We start from the raw sequence: 12,786 nt of genomic DNA, 5'->3' as shown, positions 1-12,786 counted from the left end.
AAAGTATGAGATCTAAGGCAGCCCCCCCGCCCCCCGCCTTCTCCCTGGAGTTTTATGCAGTTCCAGTGACTGCAGCTATTTCACAAAAGCACCGACACGACAGGGGAAGGTGGGAATCTGTGCGAAACGAGTTTTCTTACCAGCGTGATTCCGCAAAATGCAGAGCCCCGAACGTGCACCAGCTCTGCCTAAAAGAAAGGCGAATAAACATTTGCTTTAAAAATCGTTGCTCGGTTCACAGTCTACAGCGGAGGTGGGGAGGAAAAGGGTAGGAGAATCACTACAGATCACGGGTTTGAGAAGGCAACAGCAGCAACACTCGGGCGTGTAATGAGGATCGGTTTTGCGGACTGAACTGGTGTTTTGTGACGAGCAGCTATCCCACTCGCAGCACTAGCAGCAGCAGAGACAGAGGGTAAGGCTGGGCTTTCTGGAGTGCAGCGCTTGACTCGTCCTCCCCCCTCCTCCTCCTCCTCCTCCTCCTCCCTCCCTCTCTCGCACTCGCTCGCTCTCCCTTTGCTCTCCCTCTTTCTCTCTCCCCCTCTCTTTCTGTGTCTATGTAGCGCAGGCGGCTCTGCTGCTGCAGCGTCAGGGAAGAGCTGCCGAGAGAGGCTTCAGCAGCTCCCACCACTTTGGGCAAACTTGCCGGTTTACTGCTCCTTTTCTTTTTTTTTTTTTTTTTTTTTTTTTTTCTCCGAGTGGGAAGCTTCTCAGTTGCCATTCAACATTTTAAAGCACAAGCCGCTCTGCCGTGAAAGCGCCTGAGACACACTTCTCTGAAAGACACAGGAGGGAATACACAACTGCAGATTTCACCCACCGTGGCGGTGCAATCCCAGGAAACAACTGACTGATATAATTTTATTTGCAAATAGAACTCTGTATTTTTTTTTTAATCGCGTCGCGGATCTTTTCCCCTCCCCTTTGCCATTCCGCTTATATGGATGTAATTCAGAATCTGTGTTAATTCACGTGGGGGATCCAGTTACATCTCGCTCCGCTCCGGGTATATTTACGAGAGACCAATAATCGCCTTTGGACACATAGTTTTGTTGCTAACCTTTGAACTGAAAGGATCAAGTTCAGATCTGGTTACCTGCATTGGGACGGGAAGGAAGAGGAGAGAGAGGGGGAGAGAGAGAGAGAGAGAGACTGCAATCTCATTTGTGAATCGCTCTCAGTGCTGCAGATCCAGCTTGCTCTAACACATGCAGTGCAAATGCAGGTAAGGCACACACACGAACTGCGGATGCAAAAGCAAACTTGGGACTGGTGTGTGTGTATGTTCATATCTACAGGCTTACAAATCCTGGGCAAGCGGCTTCTGCAGTTTCTGTATCGTTGCTTTGTGACTAATGACCTTGCGCAGAGTTGTTAAAAAAAAAATCCGCTCCGGAGAAAGAGCTGAACATTTTAAGCGATCTCTGAAGATGGATTTGGGTGCTTTTCTGCCAACCAAAGGGGATATTCTGTGGTCTGCTCTGTAATACACGGGGTTCTTCTCCTATCAGCTGTGCAGCTACCGACATTATTGGGATTTTTATTTTTTTCTTTACCTTTTTAAATTATTTTTTTTAAAAGAACTGCCCACTGCTAAGAGGATTTGGAGTTTTCCCGGACACAAGCCCTTTGAATAAAGCGAATCACATTCTTTTTTTTTTTTTTTCATGTGTGTGCAGAGAGGGGGAAGAATAAAGCTAATGCCTTGGTCGTAAACGGCAGAGAGAGAGAGAGAGAAAGAGAGAGAGAATTGTAGTTAACTCTAGTGTCGAAGAAGACGACCTGGGGGGCTTCGAATCGCATGGTGCTACTCCTGCTTTTATTGCAAACCTTGCAAAGTGATTACAGTAAAATCAGAGAGGAGGAGGAGAAGGGGGAGGAGGAGGAAAATCCCATCCTATCTACCGAGATGAATCTTTAAAAAGCAAAATACACTGTCCCGTGGACTGTAAGTATATCGCAACTGGAAGGCAGGGAGAGCAGCAGAGGAGCCAGCAGCAGGGTTTTGACCGCCAATTGCACCAGCCATGAGACAATAAGTTTCCAGGAAGAGAAGGATTTTATAATTGATCACCCGGACGCTCAGCCGCTCTGTTGGCTTATCAGGGGAGTTTACTGGGGGGCAGGTGGGAGTGGGGGGAGGGGGGGCGGTGCGAGGAAGATGAGGAAGATGCGGACTCTCCTTGGCTTTGTGCATTGCTGCTGCTGCTGCTTTTTGCTCCTCCTGCCTCCGCCGCTCTGGGTCAGCCTGGCAGCGGCCAAGCAGCTCCTGAGGTACCGGCTGGCCGAGGAGGGACCCGCCGACATCCGCATCGGCAACGTGGCTTCCGACCTGGGAATCGTGACGGGCTCCGGAGAGGTGACATTCAGCCTGGAATCGGGCTCCGACTATCTCAAGATCGATAACATGACCGGGGAGCTGAGCACCACGGAGCGGCGCATCGACCGCGAGAAGCTGCCGCAGTGCCAGATGATCTTCGACGAGAACGAGTGCTTCCTGGACTTCGAGGTGTCGGTCATCGGCCCCTCGCAGAGCTGGGTGGACCTCTTCGAGGGCCGGGTCATCATCCTGGACATCAACGACAACACCCCCACCTTCCCTTCCCCTGTCCTCACGCTTACAGTGGAGGAGAACCGGCCCGTGGGGACCCTCTACCTGCTCCCCACCGCCACCGACAGGGACTTCGGCCGCAACGGCATCGAGCGCTACGAGCTGCTGCAGGAGCCCGGCGGGGACGGCGGCCGCCGCGGCGGGGGCGGCGGCGGCGGCGGCGGGGGGGGCTCGGCCTCGGCGGCCTCCGAGAGCGCCCTCTACCCCGGCGGCAGCAAGCGGCGGCAGGAGGCGGACGCGGCGGCCCGCAGCAGCGTCTTCGAGCTGCAAGTGGCCGACACCCTCGACGGGGAGAAGCAGCCGCAGCTGATCGTCAAGGGGGCGCTGGATCGGGAGCAGCGGGACTCCTACGAGCTCAGCCTCCGCGTGCGGGATGGCGGCGACCCGGCGCGGTCCTCGCAGGCTATCCTGAGGGTGCTGATCACCGACGTGAACGACAACAGCCCCCGCTTCGAGAAGAGCGTCTACGAGGCAGACCTGGCGGAGAACAGCAGCCCCGGGACCCCCATCCTGCAGCTGCGAGCCACCGACCTGGACGTGGGGGTGAACGGGCAGATCGAGTACGTCTTCGGGGCAGCCACCGAGTCCGTCAGGCGCCTGCTGCGGCTGGACGAGACCTCCGGCTGGCTCAGTGTCTTGCACCGCATCGACCGGGAGGAAGTGAACCAGCTTCGCTTCACCGTCATGGCCCGAGATCGGGGGCAGCCCCCCAAGACAGACAAGGCCACAGTCGTGCTAAACATCCGCGACGAGAACGACAACGTGCCCACCATCGACATCCGGAAAATCGGGCGCATCCCGCTCCGCGACGGGGTGGCTAGCGTGGCCGAGGACGTGCTGGTGGATACCCCCATTGCCCTGGTGCAGGTGTCAGACCGAGACCAAGGTGAAAACGGCGTGGTGACCTGCACCGTGGTGGGCGATGTGCCCTTCCAGCTCAAGCCAGCCAGCGAGGGTGAAGGGGAGCCGCAGAACAAGCGCAAGTATTTTCTCCACACCTCAGCCCCTCTGGACTACGAGGCTGTCCGTGACTACAACGTGGTGATCGTGGCTGTGGACTCGGGCAGCCCCAGCTTGTCCAGCAACAACTCCTTACTGGTGCGGGTTGGGGACACTAATGACAACCCTCCTGTGTTCAGCCAGGCCGTGCTGGAGGTCTCCTTCCCGGAGAACAACTTGCCTGGTGAGAGGGTGGCCACAGTGGTCGCCACGGACGCGGACAGTGGCAAGAATGCCGAGATCACCTACTCCCTGGAGGCCTCGCCCCTCTCCTCGGAGGCACCAGGTGGCATCTTCACCATCGACCCTGACTCCGGGGATGTGTCAGTGCAGGCGGTGCTGGACCGCGAGCAACGTGACACCTATGAGTTCCAGGTGACCGCCCGGGACAAGGGGGTGCCATCGCTGCAGGGCTCCACCACAGTGGTGGTGCGGGTGGCAGATCGCAATGACAATGAGCCACGCTTCATGCAAGACGTGTTCACTTTCTACGTGAAGGAGAACCTGCAGCCCAACAGCCCTGTGGGCATGGTGACTGTGATGGACTTTGACAAGGGCCGCAATGCTGAGCTCAGCCTCTCTATCCAGCCCGGTGACCACGACCAGGCAGCTGGCATCTTCTCCATTGAGAACGACACCGGAACCATTTTCTCCACCGTCTCGTTCGACCGGGAGCAGCAGACCAGCTACACTTTTAAGGTGAAGGCAGTGGATGGAGGTGAGCCGCCGCGCTCTGCCACCGCCACTGTGTCCCTGTTTGTGATGGATGAGAACGACAACGCGCCCACGGTCACCTTCCCCAGCAACAGCTCCTACACTGTGCTGCCGCCGTCCAGCAACATGCGCACCGTGGTGGCCACGGTGGTTGCCACTGACGCTGACACCGGTCTCAACGCTGACCTCAACTACAGCATCGTTGGGGGCAACCCTTTCAAACTCTTCGAGATCGACCCGGCCAGCGGTGTGGTATCGCTGGTGGGCAAGCTGGCCCCCAAGCACTATGGCCTGCACCGCCTCGTGGTGCAGGTGAACGACAGCGGGCAGCCGCCCCAGTCCACCACTGCCCTGCTTCACGTCTTTGTCAACGAGAGCCTGTCCAACGCCACCGTGGTGGAGAGCCAGGTGGCCCGCAGCCTCCACACGCCCCTGGCCCAGGACATTGCCGGTGACCCCAGCTATGAGCTGAGCAAGCAGCGGCTTAGCATAGTCATTGGTGTGGTGGCTGGTATCATGACCGTCATCCTCCTCATCCTGGTGGTGGTCATGGCCCGCTACTGCCGCTCCAAGGGCAAACACGGCTATGAGGCTGGCAAGAAGGACCACGAGGATTTCTTCACCCCGCAGCAGCACGACAAGGCCAAGAAGCCCAAGAAGGACAAGAAAGGCAAGAAGGGCAAGCAGCCCCTCTACAGCAGCATCGTCACCGTCGAGGCTTCTAAGCCCAACGGGCAGCGCTATGACAGCGTCAACGAGAAGCTCTCGGACAGCCCTGGTATGGGGAGGTACCGTTCAGTCAACGGCGGCCCGGGCAGCCCCGACCTGGCCAGGCACTACAAGTCGAGCTCGCCGCTCCCCACCGTCCAGCTGCACCCGCAGTCCCCCACTGCCGGCAAAAAGCACCAGGCCGTGCAGGACCTGCCCCCGGCCAACACCTTCGTGGGCGCCGGCGACAACATCTCCATCGGCTCGGACCACTGCTCCGAGTACAGCTGCCAGGCCAGCAGCAAGTACAGCAAGCAGGTAAGAGCCGCGCAGCCCCGACACGCACACGCACACGCACACCGGGTGAGGGGGCGGCGATGCCCACCTCCCCCCGCCTCCCGCAGCGGCACACACAGACACGGCCGTCAGGTTCGGTGACCCCTTCAGCCTGCTATGCCCGCCCCGCCCCCCCCCGCAGGCAGGTGCCTGGACCAGCACACAGCACGAAGGAAGGAGAGTCAGGGATCTTTATTACTATATATATATATTTTTTTTTTTTTTTAATCATTCCCTCCCATTTCAGACCCGGCAGCCCACCAGCCCGTGCAGCCGCACCTCCCCGGGACCTCCCCGCCGAGGCGGCGGACGCGCCGCTCCTCCCCCCCCGCCCCCCGCAGACGCAGGCGGGGGCGGGGGGCGGGCCGGGGGCTCAGTCGCCAGCCCAGCCAGCGAGCTGTGAGGCAACCTGAGATGCCTTCATCAGCCGCCCCCCGCAGGCCAATGCCGGCGGTTGGGGGGGGCAGGAGCCCCCGGTCCCCCATCCGCCCCCCCCCCGGCCCCCCTTTCAGCGGCCGGCCCCGCTCGCAGCGGGCGCTTCCCCTGCCCTGCTGCTTTCCCAGCCTTAGAGACGGCGAGCGCCGGCTGAGGGGAAAAGTTTTGCCTCGGCAGGCAGGTGTTTTGGGGAAAGGGAGCTGCTGCCTGCCTGACGCTTCCTAAAGCTGTAGGTGAGCGGGGATCTGCAGCCCCCGCGCTGGGGCGTCGATGGCTGTAATGACCAGGCCGTTCATTAGGACCAAAATGCTTAAACAATCTACAAAGCCCATCTGCGGGCTAATTTACACCACAGAGATTGTACTCATTGCAGCAGCTGCTCTGAAGAAACGTGAATGTTAGTGAGCTTAGAGTCGTGCCCCAGTACGTGTGCCCCCCCGCCCCCCCCGTCTTTTATATCACTTGAAATTCACTGCTTCGAGCTGAGAGGTCCTAATTTGCCAGCCCAGCTGCTAGGCAGCTCTGTCTGGAGAGAGTGTGACTGCCGGGAGACCTCTCAGGGCGCGGGGTGCCTGCGGGGGTGCCACAAGTGACCGGCTCTGATCTCGGCTCTGGCGGCGGAGACCGGTTCAGTGAAGCTCCGACCGCCTAAAACTGCTGATGGTAGGGACTTCTTTACAGTCCTTGAAATAACATAGGGATAGCACAGGGGGCAATCAAGCTCCTAAGTGAAAGTGTCTCTCCTGGTTGTTTTATAAGACACATATGTAGCCTGAACAGAGGTCACTTTTCTTTGGGGCAGTACTTTTGGGGTGATGGGAAAATGAGATAACACCTGGCGATTTCCATTCCGTCTTTCCACATAAGATAATATTCTGAATGTTTCCTCAGCTACAGTGCATGTTATACAAGAATCTAGGGATAAATGAGTGCTGATTCATGCAAATACAGAGCCAAGTCTGGAACAGGGAAATTCTGACTAGTTTGACAAAAATGCTTTATTTTCAACTTATTAACATGCAAATATGGTACACTATAACGTTTTTTTTTATGCTTTGAAACGTCTGCTAGTCAATTGAAGTTTTACAATGTGTTGCCAGTATTTGCATTCTGCTCAGAAATACTTAAAATACTGTAAAAGAAAAATAATTATATGAGCCACGCAGTCTTCCAGATCACCAAAAAAAGTGATTGATGTACTACTATCTACCAGTATTTTTGTGTAGGTTGTTTTAAAAGTGGTACAGATTTATAGAAAGTTTGAAACAGTAGTTTCTGGGTGATACATTTCATTAGCTTTCTTCTGCAAGGAACATTACAATCTCAGTTTGAAAATAGTCTGTATAACATGCAAAGTACTAAGAAAGTTCCTAAGCTTCCATCTACTAAGGCTTATTAAGCACATAGAAGATTATGCCGTTTTAGTGAACACTGGAACAACAAAATAGCAGTGGAACATATGCTAATCAGATACTACTTGCTGCTGCAATTCATTTAAACATAGGAACTATAAACTGTCTAAGTGTAATTTTCAGTGTAAAAGAATGACTTGCATTCTAAGTGTAGGAATGGTAAACGATTACACCATACAAATGACTATTTTGCTTTATAAAAAAACTTATTTAAAATTATATTACAGAAATATGTTTTGAATTAACATTTTTCAAGGATATATTTTGATATACAACACAATAGAAGACTTCTTAGTAGAAGAAAATGGCTTTATTACACTTTTACTTGCAACAATCAAACCTAAAGAAGTTCATGCTGAATTGCTCCATTATTTATCTAGTTAGTTACAAAACCAGTTTCTTAATGTGGATAGTTTTCCTGTGCTAAATACTTAGTTTGTTATGAAGGTTAGTTTACCTGAGTCGTTTATAGCCAATATTGTAATCAATGCCTTGTCTTTTTATTTTTAAATTTGTAGAAAGTATTCTCACACTTGTAAAGCATGCACATAAGCTAAGGGAAGTGTCCAAGAAAACAGTAAAGGTAGTGGTAAATAACAGACTATCAGGCACAAAACTTTTGTTACTGCTTTCCTCTGGGTACTTGCCAGCTTGTTGCTGAGTGACATTTAATAGTTTTGTTCAGCTTTTGCATAATATTGGTGGCATTAAGACTTATTTGCATAAACAATATGTAGACTTTTCACATCTCAAACGTTGACAGTGGAGCGTTTCTCAGTTTATCAGGCAAAACACATGAGGATTTTTAACACCCAAGCCACATGGCGCTCTCGTTCAGCATGTTCTTTACAGAGAAATGTGAAGCAATTGCAGATAACGGGTTCTGATGTGGTGTATATCAGATGGTTTCATAGTTCAGTGGGATAGTGACATGACCATGATAGGGAGACTAGTTGAAATCTCGAAGGCTGCCTTTATTTACTCATTGGCAGTTGCCTTTGTTCTAAGGAGACATTAGAAGGTGTATAAAGTTTTAGAACAAATAAGTGGACACAGCAGAATGTACCTGCTCTAAGTTACTGGAGATGAGAGCAATGCTAATTTCCCATTAGTGTAATTAGAATTGGTAATTGATACTTTTGTGTACCTACAACATAGCAGTCAGGAAATAAAGTCTCTACTTACGTGACCGACTGGTGTACCCCAGTGAACATAAGTGGTTTTCATTCTGATTATTTGATACTTCCTTTTTAAGGTAATGCACTTAATTTCTTATGTGAGTTCCCAAATACATCTTGTTTGATACGGGTAATTGTATAGGAGAACTTCGGTGGAGAAAACTACAACCAATTTGTAACTCTCCTTCTTGACATCATATGTTTTATATAAAGTTTGAAACTAAATTCTGTATTCTGTAGACTTCTGGCATTTCACCGTCACTTTTTTAGAAGATCTTTCACAAGTTTGACTCCTACTCTTGTCTTATTTAACATGGTTTTTCTCTGAAATATTCTTTTAGCCTCCCATTTATCAATTCTCCCCCATTCATTAAAACCCTAACATATCTATTTAATGGCAAACAAATGTTTAAATCGCTTAGTATTCCATAAGTCTTAATCACTTGTCAAAAGTTAAAGCTGTACAGAAGTGTTTTGCTGAATGGGGATGAGTTTAAGCAAGTGTTTTTCTGGATCACAGATTTAAAAATCTGAACCTTCCAGGTACTGCACATTGCCTGTGAGGAGTCTGGATACTACTAAATTTCACCAAAGACAGCCAAAGATAGGGAAAGCTCAGTGCCTAAGAGGAATCACTTAGCAGCTTGGAGGGTCGCATCCTTAATCATAATTCTAATAATAGATTTTAATTGTAAATAATTGTTTATTTTCTCATGTTAGTTACAGATACATCTTTATAATATATGCTGTTTTCTCAGTTTTGTTTCACAGTGCAAAATAGTTGCATATGAGCAGGTTTATTTCACTGAAACTTTTAATCCCAAATATGAGATTAGCACGTTAACAACCACTGTTTGAAGAACAAGCCTTTTAAGCCCTGTTTATATGTTTACATTTTTTGGCCATCATATTCTTTTGGTTTCTTTTTTACTTGCTCTGTTCAACAAACAATGATTGTTGACTACTTAAAACATTGCAGTTGTGGTGGTGTTGGTTTTGGGTGGTTTTTGTTTGTTTGTTTGTTTTTAAGAGATATTGGTCACCATAAGTAGAATTAGCAGAACTAGTACAGGAATTTCTGAGCAGCGTTATTTCTTTGCTTGGGGTATTGGCTTCCTGGCCAATTCTGTAATCCTTTACGAATTATTCCTATACCTTTTCTCATTGGAAATGTATTGTTTAGTGAAAAAAAAAATGCTTATCATACCAGAGTGTGCTGACACACTAATCAAAACTAGATGCATTTCCTGTAAAGTTGTATTTCCATGAAAGTGAAATATATAGAAATTAGTTGTTGAAAAAATTATTTGTATGGTAGCCAGTTAATTTGTTTCATAATATTTCAAGCATTAATCAGTCTGTTGCAGTGTAGAAGCATTTTGACTAGTTGGTTATCATGTATGTGAATTGTATCTATAAACTAAATGGGTTAATTTTCTCATAAACGTGTATGTATAACCAGCAGCCTTAATAGGACCAAAAAATCATCCATTAAGGGGACAATGAGTTTAACCACGCAGGAAAGCATCATCTTTTTTCTTGCTTATGTACATACACACAGAGTCTTATCTCAAAGGCTGCTTTTTATAATCACAATGCAACTCTTAAAGTTTTTTCATAACTTTCAGCTAAGCAAATGTCCTACAGTATAATAACCATAAAAATAACAATGTTATGGTAGCACTAAGTGCAACACAGAGAAAAAAATAGGAGCATTGTCATTAAGTATAGGCATTTCCATTGGCGACTTCTTTCATACATTTAACTTCAATACTGTTTGATGCAAAGTGTACAGAAGTATATTTCAATTTTCTGTTCTCAATTTGCATTATATTAAATACTTTACAATTAGTTTTTAAGTGACCCACATTTGGTCTTCAGTAACAAATTATGATGAAAGAGGGGCTAATTAAACATGAAATAGATGGATTATGATGCTTTAATTATCTTTATTTAACACAAAGTGTTCCACTGATAAGTGCAGCCTTTATTTTTTTCCTCTTCAGTAAAATCATCTTGTACAGTGTGCAAATGACTAAGTTACCACTGAATCATTCTGCACTCCCAGGAGATGTACAGAGCCAAAGGGGACAGGATCTGAGTAAAGGAGGATTCATGCTCTGAATAAGTAAAGAACTGTACTATTATATGCAAGGGGTAGCAAGAAACATCTTTAAAAGGACAGAATCTGATTTAGCAACTCAGACAGCTCTCTGGCATTGAACATACTGATACGAATCTGGGTTATAACCATGGTTAGCAGTTTGACTATTGCTGTGTCAGTCTTTGTATTGTAGCATTGTATTTCTGTGTTTTTTCTTCCCCCTCCCTTTTGTGTTTAGTTCCCTTGTTTTTTTAGTATTTGGGATATTTGCTAGTATGACCAACTGTCAGCTGTGTTTCGGAGAAATACCTTTCCTGCAACTTCAGGCGCATTTTCCTTTAAGGATTTTCTTTCAAAAGTTTTAAAAGGTTTATGTAGTTAGTGATCTGCTGGGCTACTTTGAGACGTAAAACTTATCAAATTGGTTTTGTATCAAAATATAAAAGAAAATCAACAGACTTCAGAAGTTGTTAGCATTGTGCTTATAAGTGAATTAACTATATTCTTCACAAACACTGTGAACTCTTCACTATACTTGCTGAACATTTCAGTATTTAATTACTAACCTTAACAGGACACATTATTTTCATTTTCTTTGACTATATATACAGGAAACATTGATACAGACATGAGTAATTCAGTATAGTATTTAGCAGGCTGGTTTTCTAAGCAAGTCTGCTTCAAACAGATATTTAGAAACTGTTAAAACTGCAAAAAATTTTCCTTTTTTCAGTCTTAGGCTGCATGTAATATGTTCCATGTAATCTATGTTCTACATTTCTCCATTTTTTATTTTATTACATTTTTAGGTGTTTTTATCTTGCTGTGTGCTCAGTCAATGTTACTTCTGTATTTTTCTCCCCTGATTTTTCTTTCCTAGAAGAATACATTTGTTGTCTGTCTATTATCAGGTTTTGGACTTTGTTAACTTATATTATATACTCATTTTAGGCAATAATTAAAACAGTGAAACAATAGACCAACTGTTACTATCCTGAATCAAAAGAAAGTTTTTAATTATTATTATTTTTATATATAAATTTGCATTATTTCAATTTTTGAATCAAGATTGTAAAAGAAAACTCTGACATTGATATGGGTGTATGTCAAGTTTATTGACTGTGTGGTTTAATGAAAAGTGTTTTGCTAATGTGGACTGTGCAATTCAAATTATTCTAACAGTGTATGTTGCATGGCCCAGTAGCACTATAAGGAGAACATTTAAAATACTGTTATTAAAAATATTTTAAATTATTTACTTTCAGTTGATCTCTCAATACCCAGTCCTATCAAGCCTTGCTAGATTCCTATCCTACAAAGTGCATGTTGCTAGGTAAATGGTAAAAATGAAATTCATCTATATCCTGTATCCTTACATGTTTTTTCTTACTTGTACTAAGTTGTACAGTTTGAAATTTTTAAACCTTAATTCAATGTAGGTAAAAATAATTTGTGAATCTAAGGGCTGAGTAAAACACAAATGAGATAAAATTATAGGGTCCCTTTGAGTTTTGACTCCTACAAAAAAAAAAAAAGGTCTAAGGAGACGGGAGAGAATATACGCATATTATGAAAAAGCAGGGCTGACTTACTGTCTTCCATATACTTCAGGCAACAGAGACTTCCCAAAGTCGCTTTTATTTTGCTGTTGTGGATGACAAAATATCACATTAATGCTGGAATAACTAAGGGTAGCTGAGGCATCTAAAATGTGATTTACAACAACAGAAGACGACAAAGAAGGATTTAAAACTTCTTCATTTCTTATTTTAGTGCAATTCCATCTATAAATATTTAACTGAGAGCAGGTCATGAACAGATGTCAAAATCTCAAAATGTGATTATACCAAAGTACCAGCTAGTCCAGTTCCTGAGTGATGTCAGTGACACACGATGGAGTCGTCCAACTGTGCGTAACTGTGCTTAACATGAGTCGCTTGCTCATTCTTATGTGCCCGTTTTCACTGACAAGAGTTATAAAATTACAATTAAGAGCAACTTTTGACTGTATTCAAAAAATATGGAATAAGTTTGATATGTAACATATATGAGCAGTGTAGAGGAACCACTTTTTTTTTTTTTGTGGAAGGAGAAGATGGGAAAACTTAAGAGCAAAAGTTTTAGGTTTTAGAAATTCAAACAGAAATAATATTCTGGGCACATTTAAAACTGAAAGGTATGTAAAAGTGATGTGCTTTCTTTTTTTATTGTTTATATAAATCAAACAATCCTCTCGTTTAGGTAACACAGCTGTTTTGCAATCATTAGTTTGTTAAATGTTGAGGCATA

General features: G+C 46.3%; 1 protein-coding gene across 1 annotated transcript in view; it reads left to right on the top strand.

Annotated features, from left to right (window-relative positions):
* The first annotated feature begins 2,170 nt into the window (after window positions 1-2,170).
* PCDH7 (protocadherin 7) overlaps window positions 2,171-12,786 on the top strand; it is a 300,304-nt gene continuing 289,688 nt past the window's right edge. The window contains exon 1 of the mRNA XM_075709865.1: window positions 2,171-5,350. Coding sequence (XP_075565980.1) covers window positions 2,171-5,350 — 3,180 coding nt within the window. The remainder of the gene's footprint in view (window positions 5,351-12,786) is intronic.

The sequence above is a fragment of the Pelecanus crispus genome, chromosome 4 (assembly GCF_030463565.1).
Source record: "Pelecanus crispus isolate bPelCri1 chromosome 4, bPelCri1.pri, whole genome shotgun sequence".
NCBI lineage: Eukaryota > Metazoa > Chordata > Aves > Pelecaniformes > Pelecanidae > Pelecanus > Pelecanus crispus.
The sequence above is the reverse complement of the archived record's forward strand: the minus strand, read 5'-3'. Positions and strand labels throughout refer to the sequence as shown.